The sequence below is a fragment of the Chelmon rostratus genome, chromosome 7 (genome assembly GCF_017976325.1).
Source record: "Chelmon rostratus isolate fCheRos1 chromosome 7, fCheRos1.pri, whole genome shotgun sequence".
NCBI classification, from domain to species: Eukaryota; Metazoa; Chordata; class Actinopteri; order Chaetodontiformes; family Chaetodontidae; genus Chelmon; species Chelmon rostratus.
In genome coordinates, this window is record NC_055664.1 from 11881227 (window position 1) to 11902980 (window position 21754).

A 21754-nucleotide genomic window follows, 5' to 3' on the forward strand; every position below is an offset into this window, starting at 1 on the left:
ATCACTGTGAGAAAGTTAAAATATAAATCTTATTGGTAGCATAAAAATTTATTTACAGCAGGGCAATTATCACAATTCTCTGGGTCTAGAAATTACAAGAAAATGAAAATTCCTGAAATGTCACTGAAATATGTAGAAATACAAGAATTTACATGATTGGATAAGATCTGCTAAATAGATTTGCTCTGAAGACAAGACTTCACATGCTATCTGCACAGCTTTTGAGCCCATATGCAATGACTTTTAAGACATTTTAATACCTAAAAAATGATATGTCACTGCCAATAAGGGCTGAAGGGAAAAAAAAGATTTCCCATCGTTGCTGAAGCCCTTGAATTAAAAAGCAGAAATACTTTCTTCCTATCCTTGTTAGCATGTGGATCAGGGCCAAACATGGAAGAAACACAAGGCAATAACATAAAAAAATATAGCAGTGTTATGAGACGCAAAATAAAATACACGCACAGTTACTTTGATATGACTGTACTGAAGCCCCTGGAAAAACACTTCAACAGAAAAACGATAAACAAAGTAGATACTGAGGCTTTAAAGGTGAAAGTTTTGGGGCATGTTTATCTTTCATTCAGTTGTGGTGATTGCCACGTACTTGCCCCACCTGAGCTCCACCCTGGTCCACAAACTGGATCTTTGTGGTTCTAAAAACTAACAAAGACGGAGGAAATGAGCCAAAATACAGACTTCAGAACATCTCCTTAGAAGCTGACAAGTGAAGATACAGATCCTCTATCTGTATTTCATTAAGTCTATGAACACTCATAGACTTTAAGTACAAAACTTGGTACTTCAGTGTCCTCAGCTTTGAATGAAAGTAATTTTTTTATTCATTGTTGTACATAAATTAAATTGCTAGAGCAGAAAAGCGATCTTAAATAGCTCTAGATGGGTCACTGTGTTAAACCTTCCCCTAATGCATAACAACACCTCTCAGATGCTCACTGTTAACCATGGCCTTGAGTGGTTTAGTGCTTTATTAACTTAGTATATCTCATTACACATGTACCTGCAAACAACCCCTCCTGTCTCGATCCGATTAACTGCGACCCACACAAAGCTGCAGGACTGGATTCGTGGAAACCATCCTGTTTGACTCTGAATCTGAACACTGTTGCTCTTGGCACATGTTGGCATAAGGATAACCATTTCTGCCTTGGTTCAGCTGTGGTGCATTCGGATGCATTACACAGGCCACACGCATGCAATACACAAACATATGCCTGCAATTATTTCTGTAAGTCTCCACAGACATGCCTGATGTCATAGAGGGACCTTTAATCCTCCAAAATAAAAGGTCTCAAAAGACAAAATATAGTATTATAAAAGGGAGTCAGGGGGCTTTTTCTTAATGCATCGAACACAATCTTCATTCCTTTAGAAAAGATCCTTTTATTGCTGAGGTTTTTGAAGGAAACCCTCATGATTCTCTTTATATCAATATGTTCCAAGACGACATGGAAAGCTGACAGACACAAACTTATCATCCAGTATTGCTTTGGTACATAAGCAACATTCAGTTTATTAAAAAATGCTGTAAAGTGCTGTGATCCTCCTAAACTGAGGCACAGTGCTCCCTTTAGCTCCAAGTCCCCTGATACCCAAACACCTGCAGCTGTTTCCTTGATGTTCACCAGTCCCGACTGCCTCATGTGGCTTCTGAGCCTCGTACCTACAAACCTGGGTCATCAGCCTTCATCTGACCAATGGACTGACAGGATGGATGACACATGCCACTTACCTCAACACGGAGTCATTTTTTTATACAATTTAGAAACACATCCATACATCTGTGAAAGCATAGTACACTCTATCGCCGTCTTATTTCTGTCTTAGAAAAATACTGTTCAATCTTTCAGACGTTTTAACTTGTACACGTCCCTTAATAGAGATCATTCATCGCTCAGAATCAAAATGGAAAGTGCTGCTCTCCTGTTGAATGGTGGTGATAATGGTTTCCCTTCAGCGAACAGACAGAACAGACAGCTGCATGAATGTTTTGCGTTCTCGGCAGACAAACATCGGCCACCGAGTCCCGATTCCTGCTTCTCTCGTTAGGTGTTATTGACATTACTTGTCCTCCACAGCACAGTACTCCTTTTTCCAGTTTCTCCAAGGACCAGCGCTCTTCCTCCCCAAAAAAACTATTTGAAGTGCTTTAACGTTTAATAAATCAACAAACCTTCGACCGTGTGTCGGATCCCCTCGTGTTAAAAACATTAGACAAAGAAAGTGAGGATCAATAACGGAATCAGCAGGCCTCAGCGGCGTGGCAGGTCTCTCAGCGCAGCACAATGAATGTGCAAGGCTTAGATGTCAGACCTCAGTGGTCGGAAGTGATTTATAGTTTCTTCCATAGTAGATGGAATTTAAGGCTCTAGCAGGAATGACTTGTATTTCCTACATTTTTACATTTTTTATTCCCACACTTCTATTGTTACAAATGCGCACAGAGAAGGATTGCGACTGACAAAGGAACTTGTCTATGTCTATTATCACAGCTGGGCTGGCGATTCTTATTTAAAAGGAAAGTCTGCATCGCTCATCTCTTAAACACTTTTCAGGTTTAGTTTTTAACGAAAAAAGAAGCATTACCAAAAGCAGACCAGATATCTGATATTGCAACAACCACACTTCAAATAAACCAAAGGGGTATAAATGAGAACTGTCATAACAGGAAACATTCTTCGACCGCTCTTTTGAACATCAGAGGGACTATAGCAGAGCTACTAAAGCTGTAAAATCACTACAGTTTGACCATGAGCTGTAATATTTTAACGCTGAGACGTTCCATCTGATGATCTGAAAGGCTCACTCCCATTTCCTTTGCTCCATCAGTTTTCCCTTTTTAGGCCTTATCACAGCCAGTGGTGCATTCACTACTCTAATTTGCAATCTGAACAACTCATTGTTTATTAAGATGATTCATTATTCACACTACCTTGCTGCAGCCGCACTGACGCTGCAATGTGTGCAATGTGTGTTTTGTTTCTATATCTTTTTGGAGCACTAAGTGGCGCGCACATGGTTTGATGTCACGAGTGTTTGGTTTGGATCTAATTATCATACACTGCTCTCAGTTCAGTGTGCCGTCACTCATGTTAATGTGAATGGGGGTCAATGTCAGTCAACCAGTCAGTCCAATCACTTTGGTCTACACTGAAATTAAAACTATTAGGTGGATCACCATAACATTTAGTACAAATATTCATGGTCCCCAGAGGATCAATTCTACTGGCTGTAGTGATCCCTAATTTTTCCTTCAGCCCCATCAGCAGGCTGACATTTTTGACATTTTTGGCTTTTTTTTTTTTAAATCTCAACAACCATTTGATAGATTGCCATTAAATTTGGTACAATTTGACTATTTGATATTCATGGTGCACAGCGGCTGCATCCTAATGATTTTGGTGATCCCATGACTTATGTTCTTGCGCCATTGGAAGGTTGATATTTAAGGTTTTGAGTAAAATGTCTCACCACTTCTAAACTCTTCACAGAGTCCCATGTGCTTTTACCCATACAACAAAATATAAAAAACTAACATTGTAACCCTGCTCTATCCCATGGTATATTTTGGGAGGGAGTTAACAGCGTTAAGGGACCGTAGGTTTCTAAATTAGCCACACTTTCTGGTTACTTTACACAGCATTTAAACAGAGGAAAGAAAGGATCCATCAAGATCCTGTGCACTAGAGCAAAGGTCAAAGGTTGTTCATAGAGAGCTGAGGAGCTTTAAGGAAACTGTCACAAAGAGGAAAGTAAGCTTCAACAATCAGCTCAGTAGCAAATAAAGAGACAAAAGTGGAACTAGCCTGAGAAAGGGACATAATCAATCATGGCTTTCAACACAGAGGAAGAATACAAGTTAGACAATAACAGAGTGAAGAAACATGGAGCTAGTGTTTAATGGTGCAGTCACAGTTTAAGTGTTTTATTATCGGTTGGAACTTTCTCACTGTCTTCTCATGCAGCTTCTATGTGAAGAATCAGTAATCCTGTACATTTTGGACCACATGCTTCCACCACCTCACTGCAGCGGCTCACACGCTTCAACACAGAATGTTTTGCTCTAATATGATGAGGATTTTGACTGTATAGTTTATGTTGGAATCAGATTGGACAATCTTAGCGAGTCACAGTCTCTTCACTCGCTGTGCACATATTTTTCCTTTTTCGTTTTTTTATAGCATCAATAAAATTTAATTTGCATCCTCACAGCATGACACACATGACTTGAATGATGAACACTGGGTGCTGTTCTGTTTTTGTAAGCAGACGTTTTAGTCCATTGGATACAGGTTGCACACTTAGCCAGTAAACCGATTCACATGCACCACTTACATCAGTCCTAAACAGAACTGCAATGATCACCACACAATTTTATTTCCTTCAGTATGGAATACTGATATTAATACAGCAAGCTGTAACCTTCATGAACTGATAAATAAGGGTGATTTAAATTATTGTAGACCTGAGCTGGACACACTTGGATGCCCGCCCTTAAAGTCTACCTTTTTGCCTTACAGCTCAATGAAGGCCCCTGTGAACTACATCTGGAAAAGCCATCCTGTTTGCTTCACCAATAGATAGAAAATGTGTTCCACAGGAAGGATGAGATGTGGCTGTAGATTTATCTGACTTACATTTAACAGGTATGGGACTACTTGGCATCTCATTAAAAAAAAAACTAACCTCTGATTTCACAGACATAGATACAGCATAATTCGTGTTAGGAATGATTGTTCTGTAAAACTTACTATTGAAAATTGATTTTAAACTTGGACTAGACTTAATTCATGTCTATTAAGGTATCCATGAAACAACATCTAAGTCGATTCAAAAAATTCATGTACACATGCACACAGTTACACAACTTCAATACTACTTGCCATTGTCATAAATTTTACCATTAACCAGCTCCACTGATGCATTCTTTAGGTACCTCTTCACCCCAAAATGAAAATAAAATTCACCTTCTACACAGGCTCATGTCTGTCCAATAAGGTTTGTATGTTCACATGACTGACAGTGGCTAAGCTAGCTCAACTCTATGAAAGCCTTCTACAGAACAAAAAAGGGAAACTCAGCATATTCCAAAAAGAGCAAAAAACGAAAGAGCTCATACTGAAAAATCATCATCTTCATTCACTTATTCTCCTGCCAAACAGCTGCACTGTGGATTCAAAAGTCAGATATCTATTCACTTATTCATCATAAGTCAGATTAAAACTTTACCAGATAGACTAATGATGGCAAACTTCAAACAAAGTAAAACTTCTTCAGCTTCCTTGCTCAAAGGCCGTTATCAGCTGGTTTTAGAAAAGTGGGGAAGATTGCAATATGCCAGCCTGCCCACTTTGATGATCGATACCAATGTCCTCCCTTTCAGGAGCTTATTTCCCAAACCTAATGCTGACACTACGTGGGCACAGCCAAGCCCAAGTCCAAGGAGGACGAACTCCCTTAACCTGAGAGGACTCCGCTGCTACTGTTGGAAGCACATGGTCAATCACACAGACCAGTAGCTCCGACTCGCTCAGCATTAACCTGGTAAACAATGGTGCCTTGATGCATTTGGAGAGATGAGGGCATGCTCGTTTAGTGTGTGAGAATTTCCCAGACATATGGCAGCCATTAGGGCCCTAATGAGCTTCTTCCTCTGATAGCTATGCTAAGTATGTAGCACACACGTTGCCCAGTCTGTCAGACCAGCTACCTTGAAGCCTGGTTCTTGGCATATAACCCCAACATCCACACGGTTAATGGCAGACTTGTGGAATGAAAACAGGAAGGGGAGGTACGCGGGGCTTAAAGAAAGCAATATTAGCAAAACGACAAGTGAATGCTGCCATCTTAGTTTCAATGTTTTTCTGGTCAGGCCTCTGTTTATCTACAGGAAGAGTCACACAAGACCTGAGATCACAAAGTTTCTACCTTGAGCCTCTTGTGTGTTTCTCTAGTCTTTCGTCTTTTATGTCATGTCCTCCAGGATCCAGGTCCTTACTAATGTTCTATTCTACATAAACGACATCTACTGCATGTCTGACTTTCCTGAGAAAGGGATCCCACTTCTGTTGCTCTTTATGAGGTTTCTTCCATTTTTTCCCCATTACATGGTTTTTGGGAGAGTGTTTCCTCATTCTAAGGGTCTCTCCTTTTCCATCATAGACCTGCTCATCCTGACCATGTGGTGGATTAGTCTCAAGACTTATCATCAAGACGATCAATAATAAAACTAAAAGTAGAATAGCTGTGGCTGACAATGCACAGGGGGAAAAAACTATATGTTATTGTACATTTACCACCTGCTTATTAAATCTTAGAGGAAAACTGTGTACTCTAAATTACCTTTTCAACATGGCAGATAATCATCATAACATAAATGAGAAAACACTTGACGAGCATTTTATGGTGCTTCGGTAACCGCTGATTTTTCTTATTGCAGTTTCTTAAGTGAACACTTAAATGAGGGCTCTGGTGGTTCAGTAAAGCGTGTCTCCATTACTGGAAGGTCTGATGTGTTCTGCCAGAAGCTGTAGTGGCTTTTAACTTGGTTTTCAATGGCTGATCATGACCATAAATAATTGCCTAAGTAATATCTTTGAATGTTTTTGCTCAAGTACACTTTTCGGTATCCAAAGAAACTGTCTAGGGAGCAAAGTACTGATTTCTCAGTGATTAAGTTCAGAATACACCAGACCAGCCAACTTCTCTATTCATTTCTGAAGGCTTACATTGTTAATATAGTTTTCAGTGAACCTTTTCAGTAACCTCTAATAAACAGAACGAGAGAGCTGCTAGCCAAAGCAAAGACCAACCTGTCAGAGGTAATCATGAGGTCTGTGCTGCAGTTCTTTATGAAAACAAAGAACATCGTGACATCCACACCTCGAAAACTTCAGCTCCACAGCAGCTATAGCAACTAAATTTTGGTCAAAGAAATTTTTGAAACACGACCAAAACAAACACTGAGGCCTACCGTCATTACAAGCATGTGGTTCCCATCATATGTTAATTCAAAACACAGTCTGCTGCACACTTTTGACACAATTCAAGCCCTTTAATCTGTTAACTGGACCTTTAGATTAGGGTCCAGTATCCGGGATTAAACAGTGTTAAGACTAAGAGAGTTTGGTGTATGAATGTTATTGCTAACAAGATTATGTCGTCACCTCGTGTGCTGACAATGATTTAGCGTAGAACTATACCAGTCTCACAAATGTGGCCTTTTGCCTCACTGCCAAAAAAATACTGAGGAAGAACAAAATGTTTATAATTGACCTGGAGCTGCGTAGAGGATCTAATTGTCTGGAAAGACTCAGAGAGGATAAACTCTGTGGATGGTAGCTAAGTTAAGGTGGAAGAATGATGCCAGATCTGTGAAAGACATCACTGTTCCCTAAATCTGTGAGAACAACCACAGGAGCTACTAAGACAGCATCTTTCACGCGCTGTTTCTCACAACTTAATCAGACTTAACACCACAGTTTTAAGGAAAATGAACCTAGACTTATTTATTTTTCCTCGGTTAAGTTTTTGGTGCAACCACACCTTGAACTATTGACTTTGCAGCACCTTTGAGCTTAATTACTTCCAGAAATCTGAAAGAAAATATAGCTTCTTTCCATTTTGAAAGACAAATTCTTTCACAGGCACTCTGGTTAAGGTTCAGTGCAAGAGCAGTAAAATGAATACATTGCAGATTTTTTCCCTCTGTCCAACATAGAGTCGCATGCAGGATGTATGATATCACTGCCTATGTGAAAGCAGTGGAAGAGAGAGGATCAAACATTGGCTGGGGATTAATAAAGAACATCAGATCTATACAATACTGACTGAGGACAGTACCACACCATTTTCCAGACTTTTGAAAAGAAACAAATATTACTGAGCTGCATTCAAAAGCTTTTGCTTTACATTCAAACCGGACACAACAGCTTACAAATAGCAACTGCCATTCATCAAGTCAACTTCAGCTGGAGAAAATGGAGGAGAAAGGCTTTTGCAACACCATCTCCACTGACGCCTCCAAGGGTGACACACAAACAGAGCCTCTGTAATGAATGCAGATGACAAAAACAATACCTGCTTATACTTCACAGGAACAGGAACAGGAGCATAGAAGGGCCATGAGGAGGAATGCAGTGTGGATTTTAAACCTCGATCTCTGAGTCAGCATCTTATTCCCCGAGTGTTTTACCCACCTCCTTCCCCCCTCCCTCTTAATGCTAATATGCCTGCACAAGGAGCCACTCACTCCCCATGTGGTCACCCTGAGTCATATCTTAGCCTTCCTTAAACTTCAATCCTGTCACATATTGCTGCAGTTGTAATAAAACCATTACACTTTGAGTTTAATGAAGCTAACTTTTAAGAAGCACATACACTCAACATTTCAACTAATAGAAAAATATATTGTCATTTTTTGCCCAAATACTCCAAAACTGCCCTCCTACAAATGCTAGAAAATATCAATAAACTCTCATTAGCAAACAAAGAAGCACAACTTAGTATACAACAAATGTTGAGAGGTTTACATACATGGACATACACAGAGACAAGTGTGTTTTATCAGGAAGGAAACCAGACATGAGCTCAGCGATTGAGGCTAGAACTGAGCCAATGGGAGACAGTCCGAGGTCCTCAAGATTAAACACTCAGGTGAAGAAAAACCATTCCCATGTGTAAAACTGTGATTTACATTGTGACTGCAACAACTGTAAAGCTTTCTGCAGAGGTCCCCAGAGTGAAGGCTCGGTGATAACACTGTCCACAGCGCTTTTATTAGTAAAGATCATTTCTTGAAAGCTACATTCTGTTTTGGACTTGGTGGTGGGTCTATGAGGTCTATGAGAGGGAAAGGTAAAATCTCGTTTTTCATCACATTTTCCTACTAGGTAATACTGTGTCATCACATTTTGAATCACCCGTATTGCTATTCCAGATATTCCTAATATCTGCTGACGTCGTTAGCTGTCTCATTATATAGCTTAAACTTCCAGTAAAACAGGATCCAGTCTTAGGCACTGTCAATAATCGCTCTTCTATAAAGTGCTCTGAAAACAGCCAGACTGCTTTAGCGAGGACCAGATGGTTTCTGTCCTCACACTGTTTTGTGCCTGTGCTCTCTTAATTTCATGCAGACCCGTGCACCAATTTAGCCAAAGCAAAGCCGAATCCAAAGCTTAATAGAGTGAGACAGAGTGGCATTCACGAGCAGGGGTAAATACAACTATCACAGAGCAGGCTCCAGCATCTCAGCACATGCTTGGGCTGCGTCCAGACTGTTTATTACCTCACACTGTCAACACCATGGCCTTGGTGTCAGTGGCTGACATACATTTCCATAGACGGTGCCTTCTGTCTCATATCAGAGATTGGAAGCAGGTGGCCGATCCGCCCCCACAACACACAGTGGGCTCTACCACCACAACTTGGCAGGAATACCAAAGAGAGTAACGTTCAAGAGGCCAATTCATGATGAGTGGCGAAAAGAGGGGAGAAGGAGCGGGGCACGGATTCTCGCTTGAACTATTACCAGAGCCAGACTTTTTACTCTTTAACACTGCTCCCAGGGTATATTCTGCCTCTACTGAAGTGTCGCTGGAGTGAATTGTGCTGGAAAGGCGAGGCTGAAGTGTCGCCTCCACAGCAACTCCTCCCCTTCATCCTTATGATTTAACTAGTACCTTCAGACCTAACCCATTAATTGTGGTTGTAAGCGATCATTTGCCATACACATAGTGATTCGTTTCATCTCCTTATTTGCTTTCCAAGCGTCATTTCCACCTAAAAAAATGTGCAGCAACATATTTTTGGCTACAAGCCATAAACAATACAGTGATATATCATCACCTTTGAGTTCATATGGTGAACTTGTAAGCAAACAGTTGCCTCTTTACACATCCAGCAGTTACAGAGCATCATTATCATTCATTCTACCCCTGCCCAAAGTAAGTCCAATATTTACTCTCCTTTTAGCTCTGTTTTTGGTCTCCACCAACGTCTGAGGGAAAAATCTGACTATGTTCAGCAACTATTCAGTAACTTTTGTGTGTGTCATATGGTGCTGCGTAGGCAGTGCTTTTTATGTTTTTTAGACCTTTTTGGCTGGACACGAGGTTGATGAGAGCAGTGACAGTGAACCAAAACAGTGAAGTTGCAGGTCAGAAAACCAAACTTATATAGAGCTCAGGGAAACTGCAGAGTGAAGTGAAAGTTTGAGGGTTTCTCACTATGAGCAACCTCCTTTAAATATGAGTGGTCATGTGATCCATCATTAAAATTAAATAATCTATTATTGCTGCTTTAGTTTTAGCTTGCAACAACACACACACACACACACACACAAATGCACAAGCACACCTGACACTGAAACACACACACACACATATGGAAAAGCCTCAAAAACATCTGAGAAAGAACGAGCACTGGCCTTTGACTTGCGCTTGCCTGCAGGGATAAATCAAAAAAACTCAAATACAATACAATAACACTGAATGAAATAAAGTAATTCTCTTCAGGAAATGTGAAAAGACTGATTCATCTATGCCATGAAACTGCAGCTCACGTGCACCGCCTCAGGCTTCAGTACAGGTGCGGCATAAATAAATGGAAACACAGATTGATTGGCACATGGACCAACACCCAGAAAATCGATCAAGCCAAGCAGCCCGAAAAGATGGAAGGAGATGCCAAACATCTACATGCCACAAACTACAGGTAATACATGCAGTAGGATTAAGAGCACATGGGCAAGGATAAGGACAAGCAGGAAGCACCATTTAATAAATCTGATGAGGCCTTGTGAAACATCTTCATGACCAAACATCGAGTCCAGTTGCCTTTAAGTTATTACTCCAAGAGAAATCTGCAGAGATCAACATTCCTACCTCTCTCTGCCGTGTCTGCTTTTTCTCCATCATGCATGACTCACATACAGGACAGTAATGTAAGTCTGTCAATGTGGAATGCTAAAGCTCAAATCTCATAATGAAGAGGATTCCCTGGTGAGACCCCGGTGGCTCAGTGTGCACATACATACATACATCCAGGCTGAGCTATAGTCGCACTCTCTCTTGGTAATTATGTTATGCTTGAATGTGCAATACCAGCCTGAGATTCACTGTACACACACAGCAAGTTTCCTGACCTTGCTGTGAAATTTGTCCTTCAAGGAATTAAGGTTTTTGAGAAAGGCTTCCAGAGCTCCATTTTCTGTATAATGCTGGTAACTACTAAAGTAATAAGACCAAACTTTTAACAGCAATCTTTTATTATTATTAATAGATTTGTCGGATTGGTATAATACAAAATTGCTGATGTAGCCAGGTTTATTTTGGATTCCTTCTTCAGGTGAAAAAAATACACATTCTTCTGCTTTCCGCTGAGTTTTAGCTGTCAACATTTCTCTCACAACCATTCTCCCTTACATGGAAATAAAACTCGTCCCTTTGTGGATTCCTTCCTACATGCAACAGTTGAAAACGGTATGATGTTTTCTATCATACTGAATGTGTATTTTGCGAAGTATTTGGTAGCCAGTCCTATCCATACCATTTTAATAAACATATGTGCTACTACTAGTTCTTAGATTCTCACTTATAACTGAATGCAACGTGTGTGTGCTAACAGAAACCGAGCAGATCAAACTACCAGGGATGATTTTCACATCTATGCTCTCATCATTTAATGGATGAGTTTTCCAAATTTCCCGAAAGCTTTGTATAATCCAATAATTGTTTTAGCAGCTAAGAGACAAACTATTATTACTATTCTCTACACGACATTGTCACAAGGTTTAGTCTTACATAATATTTATACCTCTTTTCCATTCAGATGTTTTTTTTTTTTTTTTGGTGAGACAATACAGCTAAAATGCTCTAGAATAGCTGAACACCTAGGATTATTGTTTTTTTATGGCTGTGCACTGAGCAGAGGTTCGTGAAGGATCCAGGCTGAGCACAGGAGCTTGGCTGGCTCTCTGCCTGTATAATGATTCTGGCAGAGGAGCGAGGATAAATCTGTCTCGGGAGATGAGGGAAGGAAAAATGTTTTACAAAGAGAGAAGAGCAAGATGAGTTCAGAGCACAGGATGTGCAAGGGAGAAAGAGAAACCTAGAAGAATTCGGATGAGACCTGATATCTCTATCTGTTCCCAATCTGTCACTCCGATGTGTGAAAACCAAAGAGCCCACGTCAAAACAAACGCACTGGAGAGCTGCCTCTAACAAACAACGACACGTTCCTGTGAAATGTCTAAGCAAGAGGAAGACGCCCCAGGCAGGCAGAGCCTTTCTCCTGGGAAAGTCAAGGAATCAAACAGGAAAACCTCTGCAGAGTATGTGTCTGTGTGTGTTTGTGTGTTTGCAAGCATGTGGGGGGTGGGACCCAAATGTGCTCTGTTCGCCATTCTGCCTCAGCGGGACCCTTCCAGAACACTAACAACCATCCTCCTGTTTGTGTGTTGACTGGAGGGGTTTGGACAGTAGACAGAACAGACGCTGATGGTAACAAGACAATGCTCAGAGACATGAGGGACAATCAGGTTTTGTTTACTGCTTCCTGTAAGTGTTTACCATTTAATGATGACAGATCCCAGGTTCCCTCTCTGCAGATCACCGTTCATTTGCATTTGCCTGAGGTTAGTGGAGCATTGTGTCCTGTTGTCTCTGTCCTCGATAATGTTCTCAAATTCTTCAACACAGATCTTTTTGTTAATTTTTCTCTACTTCGTAAGCTCTCGAGCATTTATGTACAATTTAGTAAGTAATACTATCTGGTTAAATGTATGTTAAAGGAATAGTTCATACATTGTTACCACTTTATGCACTGTAATTACAACAGTTACTACAGTCAGGAGCCAGTTATCTGTCCAAAGGTAATAAAATCCACCTACTTTCAGTCTTTATGCTAAGCTAAACTAACCAGCTGCTGGCTACTTCATATATACCCCACAGATATGACAGCAATATTGATCTTCTCATGTAATCTCCACCCAAAAGTAAATAAGCGTGTTTCCCTTTTCCCACATTTTTGAACCATTCATTTAAGGTGTTTGTCACAACAAAAAATGATTCAAATGTATCAAAGAAATGTTTAAATACTTTTCCTAAAATGCACTATTGTCACATGTGACGAAATTTGTTTTTTGGCTTTTTCTCGCTTAACCCTATGAAACCAGAACTGTACCCTTATTAACATGGAGTTTTTATGGAGTGGAGGCTCAGCTGGGTTCGCCACAGCCCCCCAGGCTCAACCCTTCAAAGAAAACCAGTCCTCACTGGGAAAGCGCTTCTTCTACCTTTAACTACCCAGAGACTCCCACAGAGCAGCCTCATCCAATCACAGCTCCACTACAGGCTCATTCTGGTTGTGCAAAGTGAAAGCATAAGGTCTGACCTGGGCCTGTTAAAGCCTTAACAACATGTCCTCTGAAGATGTAAGTCAGTTTGTTGGCCCGCAAACTTGCACTCAGCTTATTGCTGTATATGAACTGCTGCAATTCAATGGAACTGTGTATGTAGGTTTCTAAACAAAGAAGAAAGGAAGGAAAACTCACCATATTGGCATCTTGTCCCTTTGAAGCCCAGTGGACATTGACATATCTGGTCCCCAGTCTCTGCACATTGGCCTCCATTGAAACATGTACTGGCACCACACAGCCCTGCACATACCACATATTATATAAAAGACGGTGATATAATTGACATTTTGCAGTTTCATTATTGTCTAAATATCAAATTGATATATATAACAGTATCATAGCAATATCAAAACTAGCCCTGTGTGATACATATGTATGTAACATGCTATTACTCACTATGCAGACAGCCCATCTCTTCACCAATCCGAGTCCAGCCAGGGCAGCACTTATAGACTGTGTGTAAATCCATACTGTACACCTGTCTGTATGCTGTGTAGTATGCTGTCCTGAGGAGGAGAAATTTTGTTATAATCACATAGTAGGATTTTCTGGAAGTTCCATTTCAGGTTTATACATATTATTAATATGTCTGTGAAGATAATATGGTTTGTAAAGAATACAATCTGTATTATCTCAGCTCACTATAACATAAAATAGGCATCTGTTTAATTCAAATGTTTACAAATATTGAGAACTCACACCATACAGCTCAGAATGATCTTGATTGTATGAATGGTGTTATGGATTATTTTCAGAATGCTTTGCATGTTCAGAGCTGCAGTGTCTCTTATTTAGATGAAGGTGAATCAGCAGTGGGTCAATGTGTAAAACATTCCATCATGACTTAATACTGCAGCTTTGCTTATGGATGAGATGTCTTGATAGAATAGTAATGGGCAATAATAAAGTGTGTGTATGTGTGTTGTGAAAGTATTTTCGCTCTTACCTTCTCTCGTAGCCCATACACCATCTATGGCTGGTGCAGCCCTGTTTCCACACTTTAACCATGCGGGTAAAAGCCTGGACACAAGGCTGACGGCCCCCCAACATGGACATCTCCTGGTCAGTACAAACATTTGGCCTGTGCATAGAAAAAACACAAAACCAGAGAGAGATGGACAGATATATACATATACACTGTTATAATGACTTTTGGTACTTCATTTTTATTGCTCCATATAGTATGCTGATGTAGGTAGATGACTGATTTTCCCATGGTGGTCTAAGCCTGCTGCAGAGCCAATATATGTATTCCAACAGACATGTTCTACACATGTTCAGTTGCATGAATGTCTTATCACACATACTGTCAAACAAGTATACAGCATTCTGATTGGTGCAATATGTTTGATTAAGAAAAAAGCGGTCCATGGTTTGGACACTGTCTACAACAGGCAATAAACAACAGAAAATTAACCCCCCACCCCCAGAATTCTTTGCATGTTCATGTGCGTGCATGCACTGGTGCATGCATGTTCCTTAAACAGCACAGAGGTTTCTACTGTACAGCACTCAAAAGTAGCCTGTTGTCAGTGCAGGTATCCTAAATTATCTAAAGGTGTCCTCAATGAACCATCTGGCTTCAATACAGAGCAGCCTGCAGTTAATTACAGGAAGTATTCGGCTTCTCCGGTAATGAAAACGATTCCTTCAATCGTGTCCAGGACAGTCTATTTAAGTTCGGAAAACCTCTGGCAGAGTATAACCAGAGGCTATTAGGCCGACGCACGTTACAGCATAGTGCCATAAACACATATCCAGCCCAATAGGGGACCTGAAAGAGCGACTCCTAGTGGAAACTGGACAGAGTGAACTATAAAGTAAGACAACGACAGACAAAAGCAAAAGTTCAATTATTTTGTAAAACTTTGATTATGTAAGTAACTGCCCTTTCCCATTTTTTTAATGTGCACTATGACACGTTGCTCCTGTAAATGCAAACTGCCTCATTCACGTTGTTATTCAATAAAATCTAACAGCCTAAGTGCATATTAAAAACAGTGGAAACGATTTAAATTACAACACGTCACTTACATGCCAAGTTGCAGCTCCAAAGGTGACGCGATGTGCATGGTGGTGAATAACATCACACATAAAATACCTGCGAACATAATTTCAGCCAGTTGGGCTACAGACAGGGAGAGAAGTGCTCAATCGGCGTAGTCCCTGCGTCCATCAAATGAAGAGCATCCTGGCATTTATGGAAGTCCGCCTTGTGACATGTTGATGTTCGCCTTGCATTGATATTTCCCGAGATCCAGACGCGATTTCCCGTTCACTGGTTCAGCAGAGAAGCGACTCATCTCATGTCAATCGCAGCTTTTGAATGGCTCCTACTTAACGCACCACCCACAGTCACTACGGGGGCCACCTCCCAAAACCCCCCGCGACATTGACCTGTGCATTCACTCCTATTGGAACTCAGAGACGAGTTTTTACATTGTCTCTTTAGTATACAGGCAACATGATGTGACAAAATGCTCCGTTATATCAAAAGTTTTCTTAAAGACATATCTTACTGAGAAATTCTGCCCCCCTTGTTAATGCAAAATAAAAGTCGATTAAGTATTATGAAAATAAAAGACAGCTTATACTATAATGCTATCCAACAGGCGCTACCACACTGACAAATCAGATCTGAGGACCGACTAGGACATTATTTTATTGCATGCATGTTTTATTGTATATGTATAAATGCAATAAACATTCAACGTGCGTGATTTGTATGATGATGTTCTGCATGATATATGTCTAGCATTAAGTATTAGATTGAGATCAGCTTTATTGATCCCATTTAGTGAAATTGAGTGTCACAGCAGCGAAGGGAAGTACAAAAAAGAGATACATCGTACAAATAAGTAACAATAAAAACTAGTGTTATATACACAATATGAGGGGTGAAATATAAAAATAAAGCCAACCAGTGAAATATGCAAATATGTATTTCAAGTACTGTGATGACTTTATATTTTTGTGATCTATATATTTAAAGATAATTAGATTTATTGTTATCATAAATGGTTCCTTGTTGTGTTTGTACAACCAAAAAATAATTAAACCTGACAATCAAATGAAAAACATCAGTCTCACGCTTCTACGTTTAATTTCAGCGCCTGGTGCAAATGACGTCACTTCCTCTCGGCTTGGTACTTCCTGTTTGTAGTACAGACAGAGGAAGAAGAGAGGAAGTTCCTCTCTCGGATCAACAGAAGGGGATGCCTGAGAGCGACATAATCTCTAACATCCACACTTAACTGTACCATTCGGAGTATATATAGAAGTTTTGATTTCCTTGAGGAGTTCAGAAATAAATTATTCTTCGGAGGAGTAGCTATCCTTAGCGACAAACCAAACGGTAAGTCACCAAACTGACGCGCTAGCTTGAAATGGCGCTAATGTGCTGTCAAGCTGTCTGGCCAAAACTAACGTTAGCTTCAGGATTTTGTTAACAGTTACTTAAAACAACGAAGTAAACCGTAGCAGTTGACCAATTCCTGCAAATATTGTTGAATGTAAAAAGTAATCAAATAAGGAGCTGCTGCATTCGCTTCTATAGTTTTATCATTGTTGATATTAGCATTATCTTAGCATTCATTTTAAAGAAAATTCACATCCGGTAATGCGAGCAGCAGTAGCAGCTCTTATCTGATACAGTCTAACTCTGGTAATGTAGCCTGCCTTTGTCTCCGTCTGCAAAGTCAGAAGACTTACCGTCATATGATATTATCACGAGCGATTTTCCATCTCTAATTCCTGCCTACAGCTCATCAGCGGAACCAATGTTTTCTGAAGGGATCATTGAAGAGATTCTTGTTTTGTTATGTATGTGTGGTATCTGCGGTTTATTACGATGTGCCAGTAGGTTCTGCAGCATGTCAGGCTCAATAAGCCCAACAAGAGTGAAAATCAGAACACACGAATCTCTCATATTGGCATGCTTTCTGACCTGAGTGACCCTTTTGTTACTAACAATAACCTCTGTGCTGCTGAACAAATCATTCCACACAGCCAGATGAACGGAGCAGCATTCCCTTCCCCCACGGCAGAGATGGCGGAGATGAACCGTATCCAGTATGAGCTGGAGTACACCGAAGGGATCAGCCAGAGGATGCGCATCCCTGAGATGCTCAAAGTGGCTCCTCAAGCCCGCGACAACCACAGTGTTGGATCTCAGGATGTCCCCCAGGGTGTCATGATGCAAGTCCCGGAAAGAATTGTGATTGCAGGTCAGCATGTCGTTAAATATTTTGTCCGTTTAGGAGGTTGTATTTTCTGAACTGTTCAACATGTAAGCCTGTCATTGCTGCCTATCAGATGACTGCAACTACGAGGCTTTCTTATTGCCATTGACACATAATAGATATGCCTCTATCAGTGACTCAGGACTTTGTCCATTCCATTTAATAATCAGCATTAGTATCATGTCAGTTATCAAAGATTGAAAATGTGAAGAAACATCTATAGGCACATTAACATGTTGGTTGACTCCAGTACAGGCGAATATAGACATAATTATTTAACATACGCATTTAAAAGAAAGCACATTGTTTAAATTGAATGTAGTAGAAAATGCACCAATCTCTCATTCAAAACTTCAATTTGCACCGTCCTTCGTCAGGAGACAGTAATGACCCCCAGTTCCCCAGACCCAGAGACCTTGACCTAATCCAGTCAACACCACTAGAAACCCTGTCACTGAAGACTCCACCCAGGGTCCTCACCCTCAATGAGCGGCCTCTGGACTTTCTGGAAGAGGAGCAGCGGGCGGCTCCAGAGAGTGAAGAGGTGGTAAGTGATAAAGCAATAAACTGTCTATTACTAAGGGCACCGTATTAACTTTACTCACTGATTAAAATCATGTCCTTAGAGTAAACCATTACCTAAACAAACTAGTTGTCATTCTTCCTTGTAGTTGCGGCCCCAAGGACGATTACGACGGGAACGCTCAGCCAGTGAGAACGCAGCCGCTCGTCATCACAGTCAACTGATGCACAACGATTCCGCGTGAGTACTGTCCCGCATATGCCGTCTTTACCTTGGTACCAACTTTGTCTTATCTCCTGTATGCATGTACTAGCATGTTAAGTTTTTACTTTGTTTTTTTTCTGTCCCTTTGTCTTTGTGATGTAGTTGGGTGTCTGTTGTCACTGGCATTGTTAGTGTTTTTTGATTGTTGTTGCTTTAAGTGTTTTTTTCAGCATTCAGCTCACTATGTCGCTGACACTAATCCATTAACACCATGATTTCAAGCATTTGATGCACTAATCACTTTTGATTTGATCATTTCCAGATCCTAAAATGTTTAATGATTGCAGGATTACTGGACAAAGTCTGAAAAATATTGCTATTTAGTGTATATAAACTCATGTAAAGACCATACTTACGATAGGACATTAAAGGAAAATTGTGATGCAGGCAAAACATTTAAAATCCTATTCAGATCTCAGGCATACCTACTTATTTGAATGTAGGCCTACTTATGTTATGTGTGCTCTGCAAATTGACTTTTTATGTACTATTTTTAGGACAACTATAAATATCAGATTGGGAAAAGGTATTTACACATATTTACAGTTTTTATAATTCTGTAGCCAAAAATACTTTGTGTCCTGATCACTTTCCTCAAAACGACTCCATATGACCTCCTGTTACTATTCATAAAGTCCTCACCTGTTGTGTTGCTGGAACAGTGAACAAGACGGTGGTCTGTCTGGAGTAATCTAATCAACACTGGATTCATTTGCTTGCCAGTTCCTTTACTTCACATCTCCTCTTCTGTTTCAGTTTTTTGTTGGGTGCAGGTTAAATCTCTACCTAGTGCAACATTGCTTTATTTCACTCAGTTGCCTTTTTCACAAAGACAGTAAAGATGAGGACGGTTCTTTTCCTTATTTCTCTCCCTCTCCTTCCTCCTTCCTTTCCTCTTTTGTCTTTTTCTTCCTTTTCCCATGAATTGGTTGCTCTTAATGGTGGCCACTGAACAGTGCGACCCCGTCCCCCCCAGCCACTGTCCACCCTTGCCCCCCTCTCACCGTGACTGAGGAAGAACACAACCTGTACAGCGCTAGCGGTGTTCTATCTTTCATCCAGTCCACTACACGTCGAGCTTACCAGCAAGTCCTGGAGGTCTTGGATGAGAACCCTCGCAGGTGACCTCCCAATCATCCGGCCATTTTTTTTTTTGCCTTAAAAAAAAATAAAAGAAAAAAATTGGCTTTCTAGACAATGGTCAGAGAGGACAATACAGACTGCATCAGTACTTTGATTTCTGCTTCTTAGCACCCTGTTTGTAGGTGAAAGGAGTGATGTTTCTAAAATGTTTGGCCCATAGTGACATTATGTTGGTAGTGTGTGGTAGGCTCAAGCATTAACATTAACATTTTCTAACTGACTATTGGTAACATTCAGTAACGATATTAATGTAGCATGTATTAATCTACGTGTAAAATGTAGCCATTTTGCGGAGTGTGTCTTTCCAATCTGTTGCACTTGTAAAGAGTTTGATCCTTTGCTGGTAGACATATTTCAGTCTAGTAGGGGCTGTTCAGGTGAAGCTGGTGATGGGTGCTGGCCCACTTGTTTAAGTTGCACTCGGCCTTGTCAACCATTTTAAATTTAGATTTCACTTCTGGAAATTTGTTTGTTGTATCACTAAAAGCTATACTCAAGCTGACAGTTTGCAAAGTGTATGAATCTATTTTAAAGGCTCCATATTTGAGGTGAAAGAACTTTACAGTACTCACATCCACAATTCAGCTCACGCCTTCTTCAGGGTTTTGTGGATCAATCATTTCACTGTGTGCCCTTCCTGAGGAATGCATAAGGTGAAACGTGAAGAAAGGCCTTTGAATATACCAGTGTGTATTCATACACTCTGACGAAACTGTCACGTCTGGCTGGGCGAAGGTTTCCAAAAATCTGTTTTAGAACGATAATGACAAGAAGTCTGTTAAGAGCACTTGTGTGCTCAGTAAGCTAGAGACAGATTAGCCTGTTGGGGTCGACACAAAAAGTGTAGTTATGCAAAAGACATGCGAGGTGTGTGCATGTATGCAACACTGACCATGTGTATGTTGCTCTATCTCTCTTATTTTTCCCTTCTCCCAACCCTGTCTTTCCCTACCTCTGTAGCAAACCATCACTGCGAGGGGGGTCGGCTTCAAGCTCCAACCCCCTGCATGAATCCAGGTAACTTCACCTGGCTATCTTCATTCTTATCCTTTGTCCTTTTCCTCATCCTGTCCTACCTTCCATTCCCATTTCGGGCCAAGAAATAAGATTAGGTCCTGGCTGAAAAGTCATCTATTCAAATGGTGTTGCTATTGCTAACGCGCATTATAGCTAAAATGTATTAAATTATGGACTCTTTGGATGAATTATGTAATTCTCAGGGTGACTGCTCTCTTTTCCAGGCTTGCATTGTCAACATACGAAGCCACACTGGACGGGGGGCCTGATGACATGACCGTGGTGGATGCAACAACACTTCGCCGTCAGGTCAGTTCTTAATAAATGTACTCTTTCCATTTTGTGGCACGCAAGCTAATAGCAAAATGGCTGTGACTGAGAAAGCTTTTTATCTCCAGCTTATCAAGTTGAACCGGAGACTCCAACATTTGGAGGAGGAGAACAAGGAGCGAGCAAGGCGAGAGATGATCCTGTACTCGGTCACTGTAGCGTTCTGGCTCGTCAACACCTGGGTGTGGTTGCGACGTTAGAGCCTGCCTGTGTTTCTGCCATGACCATGACAGAAGAACTCACTATCCCTTATTCTATGTGTCAAATGTTAGCTTCTCGCTGCACTCAGTCCCTGTGTGAGGAAGACCTTGGCACATGTGTACAAGGCCTGTTGCCTACAGGGCTGATCATATTGATTTTGTTTATTTAAGACATGTACAGTTTTATTTTTTTACTCTTATTTCATCCTGTCTCATGTTATCATATGTTTTGTTTTTATTACAAATCTTCTTGCTCGATGCTAAGCATGACTTGTTGTAAATATTAGTCCATGTCACTCAGAACTTTGGGAAGAACTCATTCAGAGACACAGTATAGCATAGTTTACCAAAATAGGTAAATGGAGCTGCAGTGTAGAGATGTAACATGTTGAATATTTATTGCTGAGAGAGTAATGTGTGACTTGAACTGGGAGATGTAATACAATTTAATAAAACCATACAAAGGATGCGTTGTACTTTTCTTGATGTATAAAGTGAAGTTTTGTAAAGAGGGGACATGTCTCGCACATTTGCCTTTGCCATTTTCTAAACACAATTTCTGCTTAACACTGATGTTTCATTTTTCATCAGTGAA

General features: G+C 40.6%; 2 protein-coding genes across 4 annotated transcripts in view; one reads left to right on the forward strand and one right to left on the reverse strand.

The window, feature by feature from the left end:
* The window catches only part of megf6 (multiple EGF like domains 6), a 54272-nt gene extending 38695 nt beyond the window's left edge, over positions 1–15577 (reverse strand). Inside the window, exons 1-4 of the mRNA XM_041940177.1 lie at positions 15476–15577; positions 14388–14522; positions 13838–13947; positions 13577–13681 (exon numbers count right to left, since the gene is read on the reverse strand). Of these exons, the coding sequence (XP_041796111.1) occupies positions 13577–13681; positions 13838–13947; positions 14388–14522; positions 15476–15552 (427 nt within the window). The 5' untranslated portion in view covers positions 15553–15577. The remainder of the gene's footprint in view (positions 1–13576; positions 13682–13837; positions 13948–14387; positions 14523–15475) is intronic.
* Positions 15578–16620: 1043 nt separating this feature from the next.
* On the forward strand, positions 16621–21618 carry mffa (mitochondrial fission factor a). 3 transcript variants are annotated; one of them, XM_041940443.1, is made up of 8 exons: positions 16621–16796; positions 17450–17667; positions 18060–18229; positions 18354–18445; positions 19426–19590; positions 20573–20629; positions 20854–20938; positions 21028–21618. In XM_041940443.1, exons 2-8 carry the CDS (start codon positions 17454–17456, stop codon positions 21157–21159), a joined length of 915 nt encoding a protein of 304 aa, XP_041796377.1. In that variant the 5' UTR covers positions 16621–16796; positions 17450–17453; the 3' UTR covers positions 21160–21618. The 3 variants fall into 3 exon arrangements, with proteins under 3 accessions (XP_041796377.1, XP_041796378.1, XP_041796379.1); XM_041940444.1 differs by lacking the exon at positions 19426–19590; XM_041940445.1 differs by lacking the exons at positions 19426–19590; positions 20573–20629.
* Positions 21619–21754: the final 136 nt, after the last annotated feature.